General features: G+C 51.8%; 1 protein-coding gene across 3 annotated transcripts in view; it reads left to right on the top strand.

Annotated features, from left to right (window-relative positions):
* kitlga (kit ligand a) overlaps positions 1-23,654 on the top strand; it is a 175,198-nt gene that overhangs the window by 67,984 nt on the left and 83,560 nt on the right. For all 3 annotated transcript variants that reach the window (XM_072484941.1, XM_072484939.1, XM_072484942.1), the window contains exon 5: positions 1,301-1,463. In XM_072484941.1, coding sequence (XP_072341042.1) covers positions 1,301-1,463 — 163 coding nt within the window. The remainder of the gene's footprint in view (positions 1-1,300; positions 1,464-23,654) is intronic.

The raw sequence follows: 23,654 nt of genomic DNA, 5'->3' as shown, positions 1-23,654 counted from the left end.
AAGACATGTAATTAGGTGGGATCGTGGCGTCCCTGAACCTGGCCACCATCCCCCACTGAATTAGGTTCTGGGTGGGAAAGACCACGGTCAACCTTTCCACCACACTGCCAATTGAGGCCCTTGTGGCCAATTAATGTCCCCTTAAGGGCCTCATCCCACCGTTATTGGCCTTGCTGCCAACGACCCCCCCCCCCCCTCCCCCTTCTTCCTGTGACTCCCCACCCTGCAAAATAACTCCTCCCACCTGACTTATCTGTGGCCTGGGACCACAATCCTGGGATTCTGATGCCTGTCCTACAGGCAGCAGCCATGACATCCCCTGAGGTGCTGCTGAATGCAAGGGAAGTTCTAAACCTCAATGTCTAGAGTCTCGACACTGCAGCAACCACTTATGGTACGGTTCTGAAAGGGTCTGGCATGCATTTTAGGACATCAGTATTTTGTGCTCAGATAGCTGTCTATTATTTTCCCACTGAAACATGGGACTGGATTCTCCGTTACGCCGGCAGTGCACCCACGCCTGGGGATTTCCTGACGGCGTGGGGTTGCCCACAATGGGAAATCCCATTGGCTGGCTGGCTGCCAGGATGGAGAATCCCACTGCTGGTGGGGGGGGCGCCACACCCGGCCCAAAAATAATTTTCCAATCCAGTGTACAATTGTTTATCAAAAAAAAAATTCCTATCCAGTTAGGGTGAAGGGAAAGGTTTTTCATCATTAATTCCACAGTGATAACACCCATTTATAAGGAATATAACCGGGTGTTTAGGTAATCGCAACCAGATGCGAACATTCCACAAATCTCCAGTTGCTCAACGTTTTTGCCTGAGGGCAGACAATCCATTTGAATAGTGTAGTTTTCAATCTATTACCAATAAACAAGTGTGTTCACAGAAAATGAAAAATAAGTTACTTAGCAATCCTTCTCCCTGATGTTCCTCACAGCAGTAGCCCGGAGCCTAATTTCCCAAAGTTCCAGAATAATGCGGGCGGATTGGTAACCCTAGCTGGAAATAGGCCATCAGAAAATGTATTCTTCCAATCTGTTTGAATTGACTGTTTCTTTAGCTGTTTTGCATGTCCCTGATGTGGCCCTTTCATAACTTGGATATCTTCTGACGCTGTGCATATATTTGGGGATAGTGGAGTTGAGGTCAAAAAACAGCCCTGATCTGGTTGAATGGCAGGTTAAAAGGGGCGAGCGGTCCGCTCCAGCTCCTGTTTCTCATGTTCAGATGCAATGAAACAGCCGAGTGAAAATTGTATCCTGGTGTTTAACTTTATTCACATTTCTGTTCAGAACTATGGGGAAGAATCTGAGTTCAACTGTGAAAAGTCCAATCTGGAGCCGAGACAATACTTTAATTACTTCAGTGAAATCATTACTGCATTCCAGTCAGCGGACGATACCAATCCCTGTGATGCAGATGTAGTCTGCAGTATGATGGAGTCACCAGATGCAGGTAGAGTTTAAGATGTTAAGATTGTTGACTTCCTTTAAGCATTGATGTGAGATTCAATGCCAGATGCTGGGATTAGGAAGCCTCAGCAGCGATTTGTTTTTTGCTATATTCGTGTTACTTTTTACGTTTACTTTCAATAAGACGTGCGCATTGCAACACAGAAAGACTATATTGACCTTTGGAGAGGTGAAGTGCAGGTTCATCAGGACATTACTGATTACCTTGAATAGTGTGTGTGAGTGTTTAAGATGGTGGGCAGAGTTTTCCACCCCCGCCCGCCCACGGCATACCTTCCGGCGGCAGAGGTGGCCCGCCATTGGCTGGCAGCGGGATCTTCCAGTCCTGCCAATGTCTGCAGGGTTTTGCATGCCCTTCGGCACCAGGAAACGCTCCGCAGGGCGACACCATCGGCAGTGGGACTGGAAAGTCCCACCAGCAGGAAGGGCTGAAAAACGGCAGATAACTAGCACCGTTCACAATGTCCCAAAAGTACTTTACAGCCAATTAACTACTTTACTTCAAGCTTTTAAACACCCATTGTTTATCCCTTTGGGGGATAGTGGAGGAAATGGTGGAAGGATTCCCGAGCTGATTATCAACTCATTGAACGCGCTATGAACGCTCTTTCATGGCCAAACAAGACCTGGTGTTGGGCTCGATTCCGGATATCAGGTCCTTGCACTGTGCTATAAGGCCTCAGCTGTCATAATGAAATCTGGCAGCAAATTGCAAACAGCAAGGTCCCAAATATTGAGGGATAAATATTGGTCAGAACACCAACACTTACTTAAAATAGTGCATTGTTTCTCTTCCAGATACCTATAGGGTAGACAGGGCCTTGCTTTCAAGTTTTATCCAAAAGATAGCTCTGCACTCAAATGTCAGACTAGATTTCATGCTCAAGTCTTTGGAGGAAGAATTGAACCAGCTTTCTTCTAACACAGAGACAGAATACTACTCACTGAGGCATAGCTAACACTTAATAGCTGGTGAATTTGATAGGGCTTGAGCAATTATCTCTGGTTTGGGGACAGGTCATCTAGAACCACGTGGGTATAATCTTAAATTAGAGGCAGGTCATTCAGGAGAGTTGTCAGGTTGCACTGCTACAAAGGGGAGTGGAAATCTGGAACTCTCCCCCTGAAGGAGCTTGTATGGCTAACATGCCAATTTCAAACCTGAGGTTGAGTGACTGCTTTTTTAGACAAGGGGTTATGAAACCAAGAGCAGGTAAATTAACTAAAGAGATACATCAGCCAAGACAACAACAACTTGCATTTAAATGTGGTAAAACATCCCAGGAGTGTTATCAAACATAATTTGACGCTGACCAACATAAAGGGCAGATGACCAAACGTTTTGTTAAAGAGGTAGGTTTTAAGGAGCGCCTTAACGGAGGAAAAAGAGGTAAATCAGATAGAGAGGCTTAATGAAGGAATCCCAGAGCCTTGGATCTAGGGAACTGAAAGCACAGTTGCTCAAAAGGTCAGAACTGGTGGAGCACAGAGAACATGGAAGGGTTGCAGAGCTGGAAAGATAGCGAGAGGTGAGGCCGTGGACAAATGTGAAACAAAGGACGAGAAGTTTAAGACCGAGATGTTGCTTAGCCAGAAGGCAATATCGGTCAGCACGTACAGGGGTAGTGACAGAGTTAGATGATATTACAGAAGTGGAAATAGGCAGTCTTGATGATGAAGCAGTTATATGGTTGGAATAATCTGATTTAAATGGTGGAAGGGGTTCCAGGGCCTATGTGGCCTAATCCTCTTGCTATGATCCTAAACAGTCAAATAATGAGAGAATACCAAAAGTGCAGTTACATTGCAATGTTCACGTCGATGCAAAATGGGTCACAGCACATTTACTCCAGTCCCAGATAGCCTGCCTACATCTTGCAGACATGCAGAAGGATAGTTATAACTACAGCATTGGCTGGCACCACAGGAAATTTGCACTGCCACGAGAAAAAATGTCAACCTCTTGCCTGGTCGTAAATGTATCAATTTGTCTCGGACAACCATTGCGAGAAACAGCCTGATACTCATTCCCATTCAGTGGAAATGTTCATTTAGTGTTTCCTACAGCGGGAGGCATGTCCATAAGTGTTAGCTTCACATTGAAAATTTGTGCATGTATTTGCAGTGTGAATTCAGAAGAACCTCACTGATTATCAATTAATGTTGATTGAGTTTATATGAAGCTGGTAAAGTAAAAAAGCTCCATGTTGAAAATTTTCAAGCGCATTTGGCAGCCTCAGCAACTTATTTCATAAACTTCCTGGACCAATTTGGACTCCAGAAGGTTTTGCTTTAAGTTTAACTGAACCTATTAAGGAATACAATCGCTGCAATTGTGGTTTATGGTAACCTTAATGGTTGGTTGCAATTAGCAGTTGGTTTTTATATCCGATAACTTTGGATTACTGCCCAATTGATGCTGCTTTGAAAGGCTAAATGTTTAGGTTTATGTTTGGTATTTAAAATGTATTGGATAGGATGGATCCAGAGAAATTGACTTTTGTCCGCTGGGGAAATCAGGACATTGGTATAAAATTTAGGGGGAACTGGTAAGGTCTCTGGACTAGTAATCCAGTAGGCCTAACTTAATACTCTGGTGACAAGGATTCCAAGGCCACCAGGCACTGAGTCTATAAAGCTGGATGTCGGTTAATATAAAACTAGCGGCTACACAAAACCTAGAGAGAAATGTAAAAGTAGAAGTAAATGCCCCATATTCATGCAAAATCTTACCCACCTCTGATGGTTCTAGTGCCGCAGACTTTTAAAAAAATCTTCTTGTTGCATTTAGAAATGCAATTAATTTTGACTACGTGGGTGAGAAAATCTTTAGGTGTGAGCAGGCGATGAGAGAAGTAAAACTTTCTAGTGGAAGCCCGTCAGCCACAAGATCAGAGAAAGGAATCTGCAGATGGCAAGGCCGTCTTCCGAGGAAAGACAAATGGCAAATTATGCCTCAAGCGTTCAAACACATTGAGCAGGCTTGAACTAAAGGCGTGAAAGAAAGAGGGCGGAAACATACATTTAGATGCTGCTTTGCACGTCTGCAGGATGTCCCAAAGAATTTTGCAGACAAAGAATTCCTTTCTGGGATGCCGTCACTGTTTTGCAGAGTAACACAGCAGCCAGCTCATACAACTGAGGCTCCACAAACAGCAGAGTGTTGAATGGTTCGTTAATATGCGTTGTTGGCGTTGAATGCTAAATGTTGGCTAGGGCACCTGGAGAACTCTTTCTTTGCAATAATAGCTACGGAACCTTGTGCACCCACCTTAATAGAGAAACAAAGCCTTGCTTTAATGGCTCTTTTCAAAAAATGGCAGCGCCAACAGTGCCACGTTCCCTCCGTGCTCACTGCCAGCTTAGACTTTGTACTCTGACCTCAGCTGTGCGGCATGAACCATGACTGTCTGATGTGGAGACAAGAGTGCTACCGACGGAATCAATCTTCACATTGCAATCATAATGATCAGAAGGATAAGGGGTCATTCTGTGATCAACCACTTTCAAAGGGCACTGGCCAGCAAATCACTAGACCCCAGTGCCTGATCTTTAAATCTAGTCAAATAAACTAACAGGCAGCCAGTGTCTGGGAAATGTTTAAATGATTAATTACACACAAAAGCATGGAGGTTGAAACCGATCGCCACCTGGTGACTCGATGCTATTTAAGCTTCTGTTCAGCTTGTGATGGTACCATTGACTAAATGGGGTCACACCTGGCAAGACTTCGTTCCTTGAACTTCATTGATACCAACAACTGATATTTATGGAGCACCCTCGATGTAGTAAAAGGGTTCAAAATACTTCAAACAAAATTTGACACCCAAGTTACCAAAGGAGATAATAGGGCAGATAACCAAAAGCCTGCTGAGAAAGAAGTGTATTTCTGGCCTCAACTGTGTGCAGGTGAAGAAGCTGATAGAATCCCTTCCTCCAGGTTAAAGCCAATGTCTCAAAGGTAGAGGCTGGAAAGCGGAAGGCAGCCCCGAAGGCAGCAGGAGAAATGGCTCAACTGGACTAATTTTCTTATTCCTTTTTAAAAAAAATTTAGAGTGTCCAATTCATTTTTTCCAATTAAGGGGCAATTTAGCATGGCTAATTCAGCTATCCTGCACATCTTTGGGTTGTGGGGGCGAAACCCACGCAAACACGGGGAGAATGTGCAAATTCTGGATGGCAGTGACCCAGAGCTGGGATCGAACCTGGGACCTCGGTGCCCTGAGGCAGCAATGCTAACCAATGTGCCACCGTGCTGCTCTTATAATTTTCTTATTCCTGCCAGTCCCTGGCCTGCGGGATACCATGGAAACCAATGTTTCGGCCTTCCTCAGACCCGTCCGCCATTTGGTGTCTTGGAGCTGTGTTATGGGATTTTCAAATGTATCAATGGGGAATGTAGTTTGACTAAAATATTGGCCAGGATTTTCCATTCATCACCGCTGCGATCGGATGGAGAATGGAGCATCGACCGAAAACCAGGATTGGCGTCGGGCGGCAGAATAGTCCCCAGTCTCCATTCCTGAGCTGCTGGCTGTAGTGGATGCCCCGTCCTGCGCCGGCAGGAACATGCAAAATGAAGTTAAAGGCCTGGAAGCCCAATTCTCCCTCTCCTGTGTGTTGCCCCGACTGCCACTACAGGAAATCCACTGGCGTGCTTTGGTGCAAGTATGGCCAAGCGTAGTCCTGGCTCAGTGGATCCTGAGGGTGGTCAAGGAGGTCATCCCTTTGCAAATATGTCTCTCTGCCACTGCCAGGCTACAGTAGGGATTTCCCCAAGGCGCCTGTTGGTTGGGTGGGCTCGGACTGTGGGTGAGAACTTGACCCAGAATCCCTCTCCCAGAGTCCCATGTCTGGACTGCCCCTTCCAACCCTGGGCAAACTGAAGATCACCCTTGGCATGGTGATCTCGGGCAGCCCACCATTCAGCAGTATCCTTCTGGTCAGACTTTTTAAGCTCTGAAGTGGCCTCCTCACTCTGAACTGCTCTGCCTGAAGCCGATGAGCAGTCCAGGCAGTTCAGAGAAGAATCAATGCAGGAACACTCTCCCTTTCCTAACATCTGCTCCCTCTGCCTTTGAAACTACATGTTTTTGAAATATCACAGTCTTCCTAGCAAGCCCTCAACACTTGAAAAGGCTTGAAATCCCAAGAGATCTTTTGAAATGCTAAGCATCCATTCAATTTCACAAAGCTGGACCTTTCACTAGACCTTTCACAGCTGCTAGGGGGGGGTGTTTAGTTATCTTTCCCTTCACGCTTGATTGCATCTTCAGGCTTGAATGCATCTCCAGTTCTGTCCATCGATCCTAACCACAATGTTTATAAACATTCTTGATTAACAGCTCCTGTCCACTTCAAAGCAGCTTAGTGGTTTCACTTCTTCTTTCATAACTGCAGAATGCATGCACTTAGCATTGTTGATGTGGAGCAGATCTTAGGAAAGAGAAAGTGAGGGGAGCACGGCTGGCACAGTGGTTAGCACTGCTGCCTCACGGCGCCGAGGTCCCAGGTTCGATCCCGGCTCTGGGTCACTGTGCGTGTGGAGTTTGCACATTGTCTCCGTACTTGCGTGGGTTTCGCCCCCACAAGCCAAAGATGTACAGGCTAGATGGATTGGCCACGCTAAATTGCCCCTTAATTGGAAAACAATGAATTTGGTACTCTAAATTTATTTTAAAACATTTTTAAAAAGGAAAGAGAAAGTGTTCCTGCATTGATTCTTCATTGAATTGTCCGGCCTGCTCATCAGGAGAGCAGTTCAGGGTGAAGAGGCCACTTCAGAGTTAAAAAGTCTGACCAGGATGAAGAATTTGAAGTGAGGGCTGCCTGAGACCACCTTGCCAATAGTGATCAGGGGCAGTGCAGACACTGAACCTCTATCTTGGAGGTCCAACCCTTACCTATAACCCGAGCCCAACCAAACCCCAGGACCCTTGGGTAACCCTCCATCTGCAGCCTGACAGCGGCAGAGAGACATGGGAGAAATGGGCTCACCTCCTCGACTCACCCGCCTCAATGTCCATCGTGCCAGGCTATGGTGTCACTGCCAGGGTGTCAGTGCCATGGTGCCAGGAGCAGTACACCATTGCCAATTCCAGGGGGAACTGAAGGGGGGTCTTGAGGTTGGGGGGGGGGGGGGGGGGGGGTTGGTTGAAAGGGGGGCTTATGGGGGGTCGGGTCAGCCTAAATGCTGGAGGTTGTAGTCGACTGTCAAATGTAAATGACAATCTGTACAGCAGCCTTCACTAGCAATCAACAGAATCTCCATGTGCATAGTTGTTGTTTTCGTCTAATATTAAATGAGGGGTAAAAAACTTTTTTAAAACTTAAAAAAAAGCCTGCTGAAGGAGGCTCCTTTTAAGAAGTGCCTTAAAGAAAGAGAGCGAGAGAAAAATAGAGATAGGGAAGGTATTCCAGAACATTGGCAGCTGACGGCACTGCCGATGATGATGGCGTAATGGAAATCGAGAAATTGCAAAAAAAGTAGAACTGTTGTCGAGTGTGAGGAGGTTGCAGAGATAGGGAGGGACAATGTCATGGAGCGGATTTGATAACAAGGATGATGTGGTAAACACCACTAGTGGTATATTATATGTATTACGGCACTGCCCATATATTTCAGGTACGACGGTAAATCCCAGCCTGCTGGCTCTCCCCAGCAGCCGGCGTATAAAAGTGTGTGCTCTCCTGCGCTGCTTCCATTCTAGTTCCAGCTGCGGGAGGCACAACATCTTGTCCAATAAAGCCTCGATTATTTCACCATTCTCGTCTCGTGGTAATTGACAGTACATCAGCTGAAACCCCTAGTTACTTTCCTAGATAGACGAGAGTAAGTAAGAGTGTTCAATTGCATGGTCTATATTTATCATTTGAAGTGTCTAGCGATGCCTGGCAGGCTGCTGTATTCTGCTGGTCATCAATATTCTCATGCTCGTTTTTCTGAAATGTTGATTTTTATCCCCCCCCCCGCCATTTAATATCTGTGCCCTCTCTACCCTGCTAGCTGAAGGCGCAGCAAGAGTGGAGTAATGGAAATCAAGGATTCCCAAGAGGTCAGAGTTGGAGGGCTCTGGAAGCATTAGAGGGCCAAAGGAGGTTAGAGAAATGTTGAGTATCGGGCCTTTGGAGAAAACAAGGCTGAGAATTTTAAAATGAAGCTTAGCAGACTAAGAGCCAGTGTATGCTGTTGTAAAGCCTCATCCGAAGAGTCCTGTGAGAAAATAATTTATAAAAGGACAGATGTTGGATGACGTTGTCCTCTTAATAAAAAAGTTTACTTCATGAAACAGAATGTATTTTGGCCTCTAATATGTCAAGCTTTAAGCAATCACAGAATAGAACGGTCATGACTTTTCACAACTGTGCTTTATTGTTCCTGCTTGTCTAAATTGACTCTTGCTGATTAGACAACTATTCCAGATGTTTATCCAAATGGGAATAATTGTCAACCAGTAAACAACAGTTTTGAGTATAATCCAGGACAGGCTAGATAACTTTCCATGGGAACAGTCATGTTATTCTTGGGGTTGGCTGGAAGCTCATGTCACTGTTTATTTTACCACCCAATTAGGTAGTCATGAGATATGTCACCAGGGTTGTCCAAAGCTTTGACTTTCCTTGATTGGACTGGTTTGGAAGCAGTAAGTAAACTCCCATTTTCTGTTTAAACTTCTAGCTGCACATTGAGAGGATGATTGTAAAGGAGAAATTGATCGCATAAGAATTCTTACATTCAAATGACTTTTCTCAGTATAAATCCTTTATGTCCACATGTGCATTGGAGCCCTAAACTTCTCAACTGTGGCCAAGTTGGCAGCGGTCTTGCCTCTGAATCTGAAGGTCGTGGGTTGAAGCCCCACTGCAGAGAGTTAGGGTTGGACCTTTGCTCCTCAGGTGGGTGTGAGAGTTGGGAAATCTCCCACCTTATGAAAAAATGCCCTGAATGGTGGGATCTTTGCTTGGGGAGTGGGGTGGTGGATGTGGATGCAGAGTATAATTGGGCCAGCCTGGACGCAGGCTGGGGGCAGCTAGATAGGCCTCTGAGTACAGAGGCAGGCTGGTTAAAAGGTCTGCCTCGGTTCCTTGGGACTTTGTCCCAGCTTTGTTGGTAATTATTAAGCCCTCTGGCTTTTAAAAAATTCATTTACGTGATGTGGCATCGCTGGTTAGGCCAGCATTTATTACCCATCCCTAGTTGCCCTTCAGAAGGTGATGGTGAGTTGCCTTCTTGAACCGCTGCAGTCCTTGAAGTGTAGGTGCACCCACTGTGCTGTTAGGGAGGATTTTGCCCAGCGACAATGAATGAATGGTAATATATTTCCAAGTCAGGGTGGTGAGTGACTTGGAGGGGAATCTCCAGGGGCTGGGGTTCCCAGGTATCTGCTGCTCTTGTCCTTCCAGAATATTGTCGAAGGAACCTTGCTGCAGTGCATCTTGTAGATGGTACACACGGCTGCCATTGTTCGGCGGTGGTAGAGGGTTTGAATGTTTGTGAAAGGATTGCTTTGTCCTGGATAGTGTTGAGCTTCTTCAGTGTTGTTGGAGCTGCACTCATCCAGGCAAGTGGAGAGTATTCCATTACACTCCTGATTTATGCCTTGTCGATGGTGGACAGGATTTTGGGGGGTCAGGAGGTGAGTTACTCGCCATAGGATTCCGAGCCTTTGACTTCCCCTGGTAGCCAAAGTATTAATGTGGCTAGTCCAGTTCCGTTTCTGATCAATGGTAACCCCCAGGATGTTGATTGTGGGGGATCAATTTGCCACTTGTCAGCCCAAGCCAGGATATTGTTCACGTCTTGCTGCATTTGGACATGGACTGCTTCATTATCTGAGGAATCGCGAATGGTGCTGTACAGTGTGCAGTCATCCGCAAACATCCCCATTACTTACCCTATGATGGAAGGAAGGTCATTGATGAAGCAGCTGAGGATCGTTGGGCCTAGGACACTACCCTGAGGCACTCTCAGTGGTGTCCTGGAGTTGAGATGATTGACCTCCAACCACCACAACCATCTTCCTTTGTACGAGGTATAACTCCAACCAGCCATGATTTCCATTGACTCGGCACTTCTTGCTGAAGATTGTTGCGAATGCCTCAGCCTTGTCCTTTGCACATATGTGCTGGGCTCCTCCATCATTGAGGATGGGGATATTTGTGGAGCCTCTTCCTCTAGTGAGTTGTTCAATTGTCCACCACCATTCACTGCTCTACGTGGCAGGACTACAGAGCTTAGATCTGATGTGTTCGTTGTGGCCATCACCCCTCACACCCTTCACTCCCCTATCAATTCCACTGGCCCATTATACCCCTATTGCTAATTTAGTGCCAACTGATGCCAGCCCATTCCTCCAGCTACCCCCACTCAGAGCCCTTACACCCACTGTGGCAACTCGCCCAGTATCCACCATATGCAGATCTCAGAAGCCATGCTGAGATGAGATAAAGTAAACTTTATGTAAGCACTCTCACTCATGAAAGTCCATTCAAAGCGTTTATATGCCCACATGTACCTAATCCCCGAGAAAACAAACTTCAGTGTTCATGAACCCATATCAAAGACAGCTAATCCTTCAATATCCTCTTGGAACTGTCATTCAAACTGTGAACTTACAGCTTTACCACTGTTAAAGATTGGGCGTAGAAGCACTCAAGCAGTAAGAATGCAATCATGATAGCACTTAAAGTTATGTTAACAAACAGCTATTGAACCTGCAAGCACAGAATTTTTTCAACTCTCAGGCAGACTGTTTTTTCCCCCCCCAAGCTATTTAAACAGGTTGACAGTTTCACAGACATTTTTCCACCCTCTACGAGCATTTATATCCACTTTGAAAATTCATAAATCACACAATGTGGGATAAGGGGTGAAATTCTCCGTTATCGGCGGTAAGTCCGCCAATCGGCGCAAATCCGACTTGCGTCACGTCGGAAAAATGGGTCGAAGGTCTCCGGCCCGAAATGGGCTAGCAGCGACGTAACGGGATCCGCGCTTGCGCAGTGGTTCACGCCGTGCAGCGTCATACGCGCCGCACGGTGTGACGGCTCATTAGGCCGCGCTTCTCTCCGCCCCCCCCCACCCACCCGACCGGAACACCCGACCGGAACACCCGACTGGATGGCTGGCCGCCGCTCAGCCCCGAGGTTCGAGTCACTGGATGTGGAGGCGCTCCTGGACGCGGTGGAGCAGAGGAGGGACGCCCTGTATCCCAGGCACGGCCGCAGAGTTGCCCCACGCCACAGCCGGCGTCTGTGGAGGGAAGTGGCAGAGGCCGTCACCACTGCGGCCCTGACACCACGGACAGGCACCCAGTGCCACAAGAAGGCGAACGACCTCGTCAGAGCAGGCAGGGTGAGCCTCCCCATATCCCCCCTCCCCCATATCCCCCCTCCCCCATATCCCCCCTCCCCCATATCCCCCCTCCCCCATATCCCCCCTCCCCCATATCCCCCCTCCCCCCCATATCCCCCCTCCCCCCCCCATATCCCCCCTCCCCCCCCCCATATCCCCCCTCCCCCCCATATCCCCCCTCCCCCCCATATCCCCCCTCCCCCCATATCCCCCCTCCCCCATATCCCCCCTCCCCCCCATATCCCCCCTCCCCCCATATCCCCCCTCCCCCCCCATATCCCCCCTCCCCCCCCATATCCCCCCTCCCCCCCATATCCCCCCATATCCCCCCTTCCCCCCCATATCCCCCCTTCCCCCCCATATCCCCCCTCCCCCATATCCCCCCCTCCCCCATATCCCCAAGTGAATCCAGCTGTAACCTTAACCTCTGCAAAGCACGCGCAACGGGTGGCGTGCATTCATATGCCAGCCTAACAGTGTTGCATTTTACCCCTGCCACCCCCCCCCCCACCCCCCCCCCCTCCGCCCAAACAGGATAAGCGCGCACACAACAATAGGGAGCATGTGAGGACTGGAGGAGGCCCCTCTGATGAGAGGCCACTGACCGAACACGAGGAAAGGGCCCAGGAACTGGCTGGCGGACCTGACGATCGGGAGGTTGCTGATGCAGAGGTCGGGAGCGTAGTAGCAAGTGAGCCACCGACAGCCCGTCCCCATATCCCCCCTCCCCTATATCCCCCTCCCCCATATCACCTGATCACTGCCTGATGTCTAACCATGCATGCTTCATTGTGTATCGCAGGACCAAACGTCCAGGCACCCATCCCCGCAGATGCAGACCGCCCGCAGGATGCCCCTCGGAGGCCACGGGAGACGGAGAGACACGAACCCTCCAGCATGCGACGCCCGCAGGATGCCCCTCGGAGGCCACGGGAGACAGAGAGACCTGGAGCAACAGGGAGACGACACCCCCGTCACGTGCGAGAGCGACCACCCAGCGACGAGGGGGGCAGCCACAGGCCCCCGTCACATCCGAGCCGGGACACCACTACCCAGGAGACCACTACCCAGGACACCCCTACCCGGGACACCACTACCCAGGACACCCCTACCCGGGACACCACTGCCCGGGACACCACTGCCCGGGACACCACTGCCCGGGACACCACTGCCCGGGACACCACTGCCCGGGACACCACTGCCCGGGACACCCCTACCCGGGACAGCACTACCCAGGAAGACGAAATACCGGACAGTGACTCAGAGTGGATAGGTGGAGACGAACCCCCACCCCAAAGTGCCATGGACTCGGAGTTGGACGAAGAGCACGACACAACGCCACTGCTGTCACCAACACCCTCCACCATCGCAGAAACACTCACCTCGGTTGGGCACTTTAGTGATGAGGCGTCTGGTACACTCACTGGTGCGCACAACACAGCCGTCCCGGTACAGCAGGTGGAGGTAGGAGCAGCAGAGGGGCCGGGCGGTCGGAGGGCTGCCCAGCCCAAGCGAACATCTGCCGCCCAGATGGATCCTGGGTTCCTGGAGTAACCACACCCACACATAGATCCGATGCAACCACCGACCCGGAGACGAGCGAAGAGGGTGACGGGCGGCTTGCGGCGGCTGCAATCGCAGGCGGAGGAGTCCACCCGCGTCCAGGAGCTGGGAGTGGTGCCGGTCATGCGTGCCACCCAAGCTGACACCGCACGGGTGGCGTCCGCGGTGGAGGCAATGGGTGCGACGGTGTCAGACATGGGGAACGGTTTGCGAGGCCTGGGGCTTTCTGTGCAGGCGGCGTCTGTGGCCCAGGAAATGGCTGCCCTCTCACAGGAGGCCTTGAGCCAGTGCCAGCGCCAGATGGCAGAGGCGCTCAACGCCATAGCCCAGTCTCTGCAGGCCATGGCCCAGTCTCTGCAGGCCATGGCCCAGTCACAGCAGGCCATGGCCCAGTCACAGCAGGCCATGGCCCAGTCTCAGCAGGCCATGGCCCAGTCTCAGCAGGCCATGGCCCAGTCTCAGCAGGCCATGGCCCAGTCTCTGCAGGCCATGGCCCAGTCTCTGCAGGCCATCGCTGAGGGCATCGGCACCAGTGGCCATGTGCGAGCCGGCGTCGCACTGTCACAGACAGGGTTTGCCAACCCCCTGGGCTCTATGGCTGCAAACCTGCAGACCCCTGTCGATACCAGCACGGGCCTCCAGGATTGGCAGCGCCAGATGTCGGGGGGGCGTCGGATGGCCAGTCCTTTCGCATCCCCCACCCATGTAGAGGCCTGGGGGCCATCGGGCACCCCGAGGGAGGAGGAGGTGGTGTGGTCCGTCCCGGCTCCCCCTGTAGGGGAGGTCCCGGTACACCGCGACACCTCAGACCCCCCACCCCCTTCCGTCCCAGGTGCATCGGGTGGGCAATGGGCAGGACAGGCTGGCAGCTCGCCATCCCAGTCGCCCGGGCCGCAGCCTGGCCCATCTAGGCCAGGACGCCCCAGGAAACGGCCGCCAAAGGGATCCAGTGTCAGAGGGCAGGAATCACAGGAGTCCACCTCCAGTTCTGCTGTACCGTGTAGGGAACCACGTAGACGTAGTCAAAGGGCCCGTAAGGCCAAACAATTAGACACTGAGTAAGTTGGCACGGGTGCAGGGCACAGATGAGTTTTAGGGGCTAGGGCACGTGCATGAACTCCTTTGGTTATTAAAGTCAATGTTACACCTACAGAAGCTGCCTTTGTGCTCTGTCCAAAGCATGCGGGGGTGTCATGTACGTTGAGCGCAAGTGTGTGTGTGTGAGGGGTGGTCTTACCTCAGCCCCAGGTGAGTCTGCCCCCTTCCCCCTGGGCCGCCATCAACATCCCCCGGGCAGAGGACGGGACCGTGCGCTGCAGTGTCACAGCCGCATGCAGGGATGGTCCGGGTGGATGGTGGTACTGTGGCCATGGGTCAGACATAGTCCAACGATGTAGAGCCAGGAGCTCACCGCAGGGCGGGTTGTCATCATCCTCCATGTCCTGCAATAGACACGCGTCCACCCGCAACTGTGTGAGCCCGGCCCGTTGTGCCGCAGGTGGATCGGCAATGGGGGGGCGGTGGTGTGCATGTGGGTGGGGTGGGTGGGGTTGGGGAGGGGGGTGAGGGTGGTCGGCTGTTGCCATGGCGTGCGGTCTGTGGCCATACTACCCGATTCCCACGCCCATCTAGTCAGTGAAGCGGGCGGCTATTCGTCTGTCCCGTGCCCGCTGGGCCAGCCGGTAACGGTGGACAGCCACCCGCCTATGTCTACCCCGTCTGCCCTGACCATTACCCCCATCCCCCTCATCTGGGGAGGACTGCGCCTCTTCCTGCTGCTCCTCCACTCCGCCCTCCTGTGCCTGCGGCACATCGCCCCTCTGCTGGGCTATGTTGTGCAGGACGCAGCACACCACAATGATGCGGCCGACCCTATCTGACCGATACTGGAGGGCGCCCCCAGAGAGGTCCAGGCACCTGAAACGCATCTTCAGCACGCCAAAGCACCTCTCTATCACTCCCCTTGTCGCTACATGGGCATCATTGTAGCGGTTCTCCGCCTCATTGCGTGGCCTCCGTATAGGCGTCATCAGCCACGATCGCAATGGGTAGCCCCTGTCGCCCAGCAACCAGCCCCTCAGCCGGGGATGGCGTCCCTCGTACATGCCGGGGATGGATGACCGCGACAACACGTATGAGTCGTGTACACTGCCTGGGTAACGGGCGCAGACGTGCAGGATCATCATGCGGTGGTCACAGACCACCTGTATGTTCATCGAATAGGTCCCCTTCCTATTGGTGAACACGGCCTTGTTATCTGCAGGTTGCCGCACGGCGACGTGCATCCCATCGATCGCGCCCTGGACCATGGGGAACCCGGCCACGGCAGAGAAGCCCACGGCCCGGGCATCTTGGCTGGCCCGGTCCACGGGGAAGCGGATGTAGCGGTGCGCCATGGCATATAGGGCATCTGTCACTGCCCGAATGCACCGGTGCACCGATGTCTGCGATATGCCGGACAGATCCCCACTCGGTGCCTGGAATGACCCCGTTGCATAAAAGTTCAGGGCCACTGTAACCTTGACGGACACGGGGAGAGGGTGTCCCCCGCCAGTGCCACGCGGTGACAGGTGTGCCAGCAGGTGGCAGATGTGTGCCACGGTTTCCCGCCTCATCCGGAGTCTCCTCCTGCATTCCCGGTCCGTGAGGTCCTGGTATGACTGCCGGGGCCGGTACACACGGGGCGCCCTCGGGTGCCTCCGTTGCCGTGGGGCCGTGACGTCCTCCTCCCCCTCCTTGTCCTGTCGGTCAGGTGTCCCTCCAGCCTGGCCGGCTGCCGCCTGTACCTCTGCGGCAGCCTGCGCCGCCTCTCTGGCACGCTCCTCCTCCTCCTCCTCCTCCAGGGCAACATAGACATGAGCGGCTGCCGCCACGGCGGCCAACATCGCTGGATGATCGGAAAACATGATGGCCTGGTGGGGGGGAGGGCAACGACGACATGTCATCATTGCCCATATCCCCTCCTCCCCCCAGCCAGGTGGCATGGACCGCATGGGTCCAACTGTTGGAGGCTGGCACCTGGCCAGGTGGACCAACTCACTTGCCCTCGCGTCCCCCTCCCCGGCGCGGACCCCCCCATCCCCCTCCCCGGCACGGATCCCCCTCCCCGGCATGGACCCCCCCCCAACCTCTACCCCGGCACGGATCCCCCTCCCCGGCACGGACCCCCCCCCCAACCTCCACCCCGGCACTGACCCCCCCCCCAACCTCCACCCCGGCACGGACCCCCCATTCCCCTCCCCGGCACGGACCCCCCCCCCCAACCTCCACCCAGGCACGGACCAGCCATCTCCCTCCCCGGCACGGACCCCCCATCCCCCTCCCCGGCACGGACCCCCCCCCCAACCTCCACCCCGGCACGGACCCCCCCCCCCAAACCTCCACCCCGGCACGGATCCCCCCCCCCCCGGCACTAACCCCCCCCCCCCCCCCAACCTCCACCCCGACACGGACCCCCCCCCGGCACGGACCCCCCCCCCCCCCCAACCTCCACCTCGGCACGGACCCCCCCCATCCCCCTCCCCGGCATGGACCCCCAACCTCCACCCCGACACGGACCCCCCACCCAACCTCCACCCCGGCACGGACCCCCCCCCATCACCCTCCCCGGCACGGACCCCCCCCCCCAACCTCCACCCCGGCACAGACCCCCCCCCCCAACCTCCACCCAGGAATGGACCCCCCCCCCCCACCTCTACTCCGGCACGGACCCCCCCCCCATCCCCCTCCCCGGCACGGACCACCCCATCCCCCTCCCCGGCACGGACCCCCCCCCAACCTCCACCCCGGCACGGAGCCCCCCCCCCCCAACCTCCACCCCGGCACGGACCCCCCCCCACAAACCTCCACCCCGGCACGAATCCCCCCCCCGGCACGGACCCCCCCCCCCCCCCCCAACCTCCACCCCGTCACGGACCCCCTCCATCCCCCTCCCCGGCACGGACCCCCCCCCCCCAACCTCCACCCCGACACGGACCCCCCCCCCCCCAACCTCCACCCCGGCACGGATTCCCCCCCCCCGGCACGGACCCCTCCCCCCCCCCCCCCCAACCTCCACCCCGGCACAGACCCCCCCCATCCCCCTCCCCGGCATGGACCCCCCCCCCCAACCTCCACCCCGGCACGGACCCCCCCCCCCCCATCACCCTCCCCGGCACGGACCCCCCCCCATCACCCTCCCCGGCACGGACCCCCCCCCCCAACCTCCACCCCGGCACGGACACCCCGCCAACCTCCACCCCGGCACAGACCCCCCCCCCCCCCCAACCTCCACCCAGGAACGGACCCCCCCCCCCCCCCAACCTCTACTCCGGCACGGACCCCCCCCCATCCCCCTCCCCGGCACGGACCCCCCCCATCCCCCTCCCCGGCACGGACCCTCCCCCATCCCCCTCCCCGGCACGGACCCCCTCCCGGCACTCCCCCGGAGCCCAGCCTACTCTAACCCCCCCCCCGCCGCACACACACACACACAACCCGAGATACACCTCTCCTCACGCATTCAGACTGCGGCCACGCCATCGCCTGCCCAGGGCCAACCCCCCAGGCCATCACTCACCTCCACGCTAGTCGGCGTGAACCTGGAGCACAGGGTCACGCCGATGAAAAGGAGGTTTAATTTACGTCGACGTGAACGGTCATCACGTCGACGGGACTTCGGCCCATCTGGAAGGGAGCATATCGGCAGGCCGAAAATCGGCTGCCTTGCGCAGACCCGTGACATTCTCCGACGGCAGCGGCGACATTAACGCCCCGCCGACTTTTCTCCCTTCGGAGACTTCGGCAACCGGCGGGGGCGGGACTCACGGCGGCCAACGGCCATTCTCCGACCCTCTGGGGGGTCGGAGAATGACGCCCAAGGTCCTTTCTCCGACGAAAATTGGATCTGTTTGAACTCAGCACTGAGTTCAGACTCCCCGCCCCCCCCCCAGCACTGAGTTCAGACTCCCCCCCCCCCCCCATGCCGGAGTCATGTCCTGCCCCACTCCCCTACTGGCAAAAATGGGATCTGTTGTAAGTGAGGGGTGAGACTTCCAGATCTGGATTTTCAGCTTCATTTTGGATACACCATGGGGTCTCTGCAAAATTCTACAATGCATGATCTAGGCTGACGCTCCCAGTGGAAGACTGAGGAAATTTTTTTCAGATGAGATGTGGGGCAGAATTTTACGCTCCCCAAACCGGGTTCTGAAGTGGGGGAGGGGAGCATAAAATTAAATGGATGGAATTTTCCCCCACGCAAATCAAGACCCAATTTCATGTTTGGGTGGGCAGGATCTCGGTTGGGAAACCCGTCCTTTCACCTATTAAAGCCCCTAAGGACCTTTTCTTGCCCAGCCTCAATTTTAAGCTGGTGGGGCCGGGTGTGTGACAACAAAACTTTTCCCGATCTCGGGTGGGAACATGAGGAGGGGTGGGGGGGGGTACCTTCTTCTGAAGGCCCCCCTCAGAGCTGGGAAGCCATTGGAGCTCTGGAACATTCTTCCCCCCACCGGTCTACCCCCCCCCCTCCCCCGACCCTACGATCACCCTCTTCCCGGCCCCCCACGGGGCGTCCCCTAACCTCCCACCCCCGGGACTTGACATTTCAATGGTTGTGGGACTTAGTTCCAGGCAGAGCACAGCAGTACCGCTTCTGACCATTGAAGTGCCGTGCCTAGCTGACAGCTTTCACGGGGCAGGACTTCCTTACAAGCATCAACGGAAATCCCGCCCACTGCCAGTCAACGATCAAATAAGTGTGAAATGGCAGTGGGCTTTTGAGAGTCGACAGATTCACTTTAAGCGCCAACTCTCAGGATGGCGAGCGCCAATCGTTCGCCATCCGTAAAATCCTACTGTGAAAAATTGAGGTTCTATCTGCCTTCTTGGTTTCCATGACAACGCTTTGAAGAAGAGGAGTTGTACTTGATGCCCCGACCAATACTTATTCCTCACCCACATTAAAAAAACTGATTATGTTCATTTGTTTCATTGAAGCAGTGTGGGTGGGAATCATCTTATTATAAAAAAGCTCTGTGTTTAAGTCATTAATTTTTTAGGTTCTGTCTTCAAAGGAATGTGAAAATGCACCGCTAAATGAAAGCCGAAAATGTATTCCGAATCAGGAAAGCAAGAACCTTTGCTTTGCAGAGCTTTTAAAATGGTACACAGAGGAAGTTAGGGAAATTACACTTTCATTGAGGACAATGATTAAACCAAACATCCGAATTCACCTGAAATTAAGCTGTGTTTAATAGAGTGTGAATGACTCCTGAATAATGGGTCCAATGGTGATGGAAAATGATTATTGTTGTTTGCTGCAGAGGCCCAAAGCTTTGGCATTTCCTCACTAAATCCTTAGAACCTCTCTCCTTGGAACACTCCAGAAAATCCACCTCTTTAAAAAATTTGGTCAACTTCACAAAATCTCCTGGTGTGGCTTGATGTCAGGTTTCTGTCTGATTATGCCCCTGCCCCTGTGAAATGCCTCTGGATGTTTGGATACATACATGCAGGGTGTTGTTGTTTGTGTTATGGTGTAGAACAGGTGAGAGCGAATTGGCAGACCTATTCATATCCCTCCTGTTGACTCCAAAACTTGAGGTTTTCGCAACAGCAGCACAGGTTACAGGTGTAATGATTTAATTGTCCATTTATGCAAACCATTGATTAGGCTACAGTTCAAGGTCTTTGTGCAGTTATAGTTGTAGAAAGAGCAATTTAACACATTAAGCCCCGGTATCATTGTGATGTAACTTAATTTTATTAGAGAGACTTGAAACATTCTCTTTTGAAGTGGTCAAGTTACCATTCGCCTGAGTTTTCCCTACATAAGGATGTTACCAAGGAGGTGGAATAAGGCCTATCAGCCTCGAGATCAATTACACTCCTTCCACACACCGGATCATGGACTCCCCTTCGCCTATTCTATGGCTCGACATACAAGCTCTCTGACGGCCAACATTAATGAAGCCAACTAGAGGCTATTGATCTACCAAAGCAGCTCCCTCTACTGAAGTGGGATTACAATCTGTCTCACCCCCTTTCAGCATAATACTCCCTCTTGACCTTTTGCCAATATCTCTCATATTATTCATTAACAACTTGGATGATGGCATAGAAAGTCATATACCCAAAGTTGCTGATGATACAAAGTTAGGCGGCATTGTAGACAGCCTAAATGACAGCAGAAAATTGCAAGGAGATATTGACCGACGAGGTGAACAGGCAAAATTGTGGCAGGTGGAATTCAATGTAAGCAAGTGTGAAGTTATTTTTTTTTAATAATCTTTATTATCACGAGTAGGCTTATGTTAACACTGCAATGAAGTCACTGTCAAAAGCCCCTAGTCGTCACATTCTGGCGTCTGTTCCAGTACACTGAGGGAGAATTCAGAATGTCCAAATTACCTAACAAGCACGTCTTTCATGACTTGTGGGAGGAAACCGGAGCACCCGGAGGAAACACACGCAGACAGAGGGAGAACGTGCAGACTACACACAGACAGTGACCCAAGCCGCAAATCGAACCTGGGACCCTGGCGCTGTGAAGCAATAGTGCCAACCACTGCGCAACCGTGCTGCGGTGGGGCGATTATACAAATTAGGCCTGTTTTCGCTAGAATTTAGAATGTTAAAGGATGATGTGATCAAAGTCTTCAAGCTATTTACAGGAAAAGACAGGGTAGATAAAGATAAGACTTGTTGGAAAACTAGGTGGCATTGCCTATAAATTAGGACCAGTGTTAGGAAGCAATTTTCATGCGAAGTGTGGTTGAGGTTTGTAACTCCCACAACAGCGGGTAAAGCTTGAACAGTTGTTAAATTTAAATGAGATAGATTTCTGTTAAAGCAAAGATATTAAGGGATATGGACCAACGGCAGGTATATGTAGTTAAGCCACAGATAGGAACAGGAGTAGGCCATTCAACCTATGTTCATCTGCATTTCTCAGCAATCACCCCGTCCTCTTATTCACAGAACTGTAAATATCAAGGGATCCTTGGAATATCTGATCATTTCAATAACAACAACTTGCATTTATGGAAGATATCTAGCAGAGAATGGTTTCGACCCATCGACCTCTGGGTTATGGGCCCAGCACGGTTCCGCTGCACCACTCTGCTCCCTAACTTGCATTTATATAGCACCTTTCACATCGTAAAATTGCCTAAACCTGTTCAGAAGAGCATAATAAGATGTAAATTGACATTGAGCCAAAGAAAACAACATTCGGACAGTCGACTAAATATTTGACCAGCAGACGGTCTTAAGGAGCACATAAAGGAAGAGAGAGAGAGACATAGGGAGAACAGAACAGAGGGCAATCCGGAGAGAAAAAAATATGGATATTAAAAACAAATTCAAATCTTTGTTTATTATTTATAAAACATTGATGATGAGAAAGGAAAGGATGTTTGACCAACACGGTTCATCCAATCAAATAATAAAGAATAAAAGCAAAATACTGTGGATGCTGGAAATCTGAAATAAAAACAGAAAATGCTGGAAAAGCTCAGCAGGTCTGGCAGCGTCTGTGGAAGAAGAAGGAAAATTAACTGTTCGAGTCCGTATGACTCTTCTTCAAAAGTTAAGAGGTGAGGAAATGTGATAGATTTTAACCCTGTGATTACTTGAATAGAAGCAGTGTGTAAGGGTACGAGGAAAAGACAGAGCGAAATGGTACTGAGCCATGATGCTCGTTTGGAGAACTGGCATAGACACAATGGGCCAAACGGCCTCCTTCTGCACCGTAACAATTCTCTATTAAAACCCACCACATCTCTGAAGTTCCGAAGAAGAGTCATATCGGGCTCGAAACGGTAACTCTGTTTATCTCTCCACAGATGCTACCAGGCCTGCTGAGCTTTTCCAGCACTGTTTATTTTTTATTTTGGATGAAGGAGAATCTGTTTGTTGACATGGCACGATGTTGTGCCATCAGAACGGATAGGTTTGCCGACTAATGAATGGAGTGTGGGGGCAGGGCATTTGGTGGGAGATGTCATGGTAAATCCCCCAGGAATACACCTCACTGTCACTGCTGACAACTCTTATCATTAACTAACGATTACGTGGGATTTACAGCAGAGAAACAGGCAATTTGGCCCAACACAGCCTTGCCAGTTTTTCTGTACCACGTGGACCTCCTTACAACCTGCTACACTTCACAGTTAAAATATCCTCCTGCTTCCTCCTATCTCTCAAACCCTTAAGTGTATCATTTGCTTTTGCTGTTCCCTGTGTAGCGAGTTCCACATTCTCACTACTCTCTGGATAAAGAAGTTTCTCCTGAATTCCTTATTGGATTTATTAATAAGTGTTGTATATTAATGGCCCTTCAAAAGCAACTGAGATAGAACAATAGAACATTACAGCGCAGTACAGGCCCTTAGGCCCTCGATGTTGCGCCAACCTGTGAAACCACTCTAAAGCCCATCTTCACTATTCCATTATCATCCATATGTTTATCCAATGACCATTTAAACACCCTTAATGTTGGCGAGTCCACTACTGTTGCAGGCAGGGCATTCCACGCCCTTACTACTCTCTGAGTAAAGAACCTACCTCTGACACCTGTCCTATATTTATCTCCCCTCAATTTAAAGCTATGTCCCCTCGTGCTAGACATCACACGATCCGAGGAAAAAGGCTCTCACTGTCCACCCTATCTAATCCTCTGATCATCTTGTATGCCTCTATTAAGTCACCTCTTAACCTTCTTCTCTCTAACGAAAACAGCCTCAAGTCCCTCAGCCTTTCCTCATAAGATCTTCCCTCCATACTAGGCAACATCCTGGTAAATCTCCTCTGCACACTTTCCAATGCTTCCACATCCTTACTATAATGCGGCGACCAGAACTGCACGCAATACTCCAAATTCGGCTGCACCAGAGTTTTGTACAGCTGCAACATGACCTCATGGCTCCGAAACTCAATCCCTCTACCAATAAAAGCTAACACACCGAAAGCCTTGTTAAAAACCCAATTCACCTGGGTGACAACTTTCAGGGATCTATGCACATGGACACCGAGATCTCTCTGCTCATCCACACTACCAAGAATCTTACCATTAGCCCAGTACTCTGTATTCCTGTTACTCCTTCCAAAATGAATCACCTCACACTTTTCTGCATTAAACTCCATTTGCCACTTCTCAGCCCAGCTCTGCAGCTTATCTATGTCTCTCTGTAACCTGCAACATCCTTCCGTACTGTCCACAACTCCACCGACTTTAGTGTCATCCGTAAATTTACTCCCCCATCCTTCTACGTC

This window comes from Scyliorhinus torazame, chromosome 19 (genome assembly GCF_047496885.1).
Source record: "Scyliorhinus torazame isolate Kashiwa2021f chromosome 19, sScyTor2.1, whole genome shotgun sequence".
Taxonomy (NCBI): domain Eukaryota; kingdom Metazoa; phylum Chordata; class Chondrichthyes; order Carcharhiniformes; family Scyliorhinidae; genus Scyliorhinus; species Scyliorhinus torazame.
Note: the sequence above shows the minus strand (reverse complement) of the source record. Positions and strands in the feature narration are given on the sequence as shown.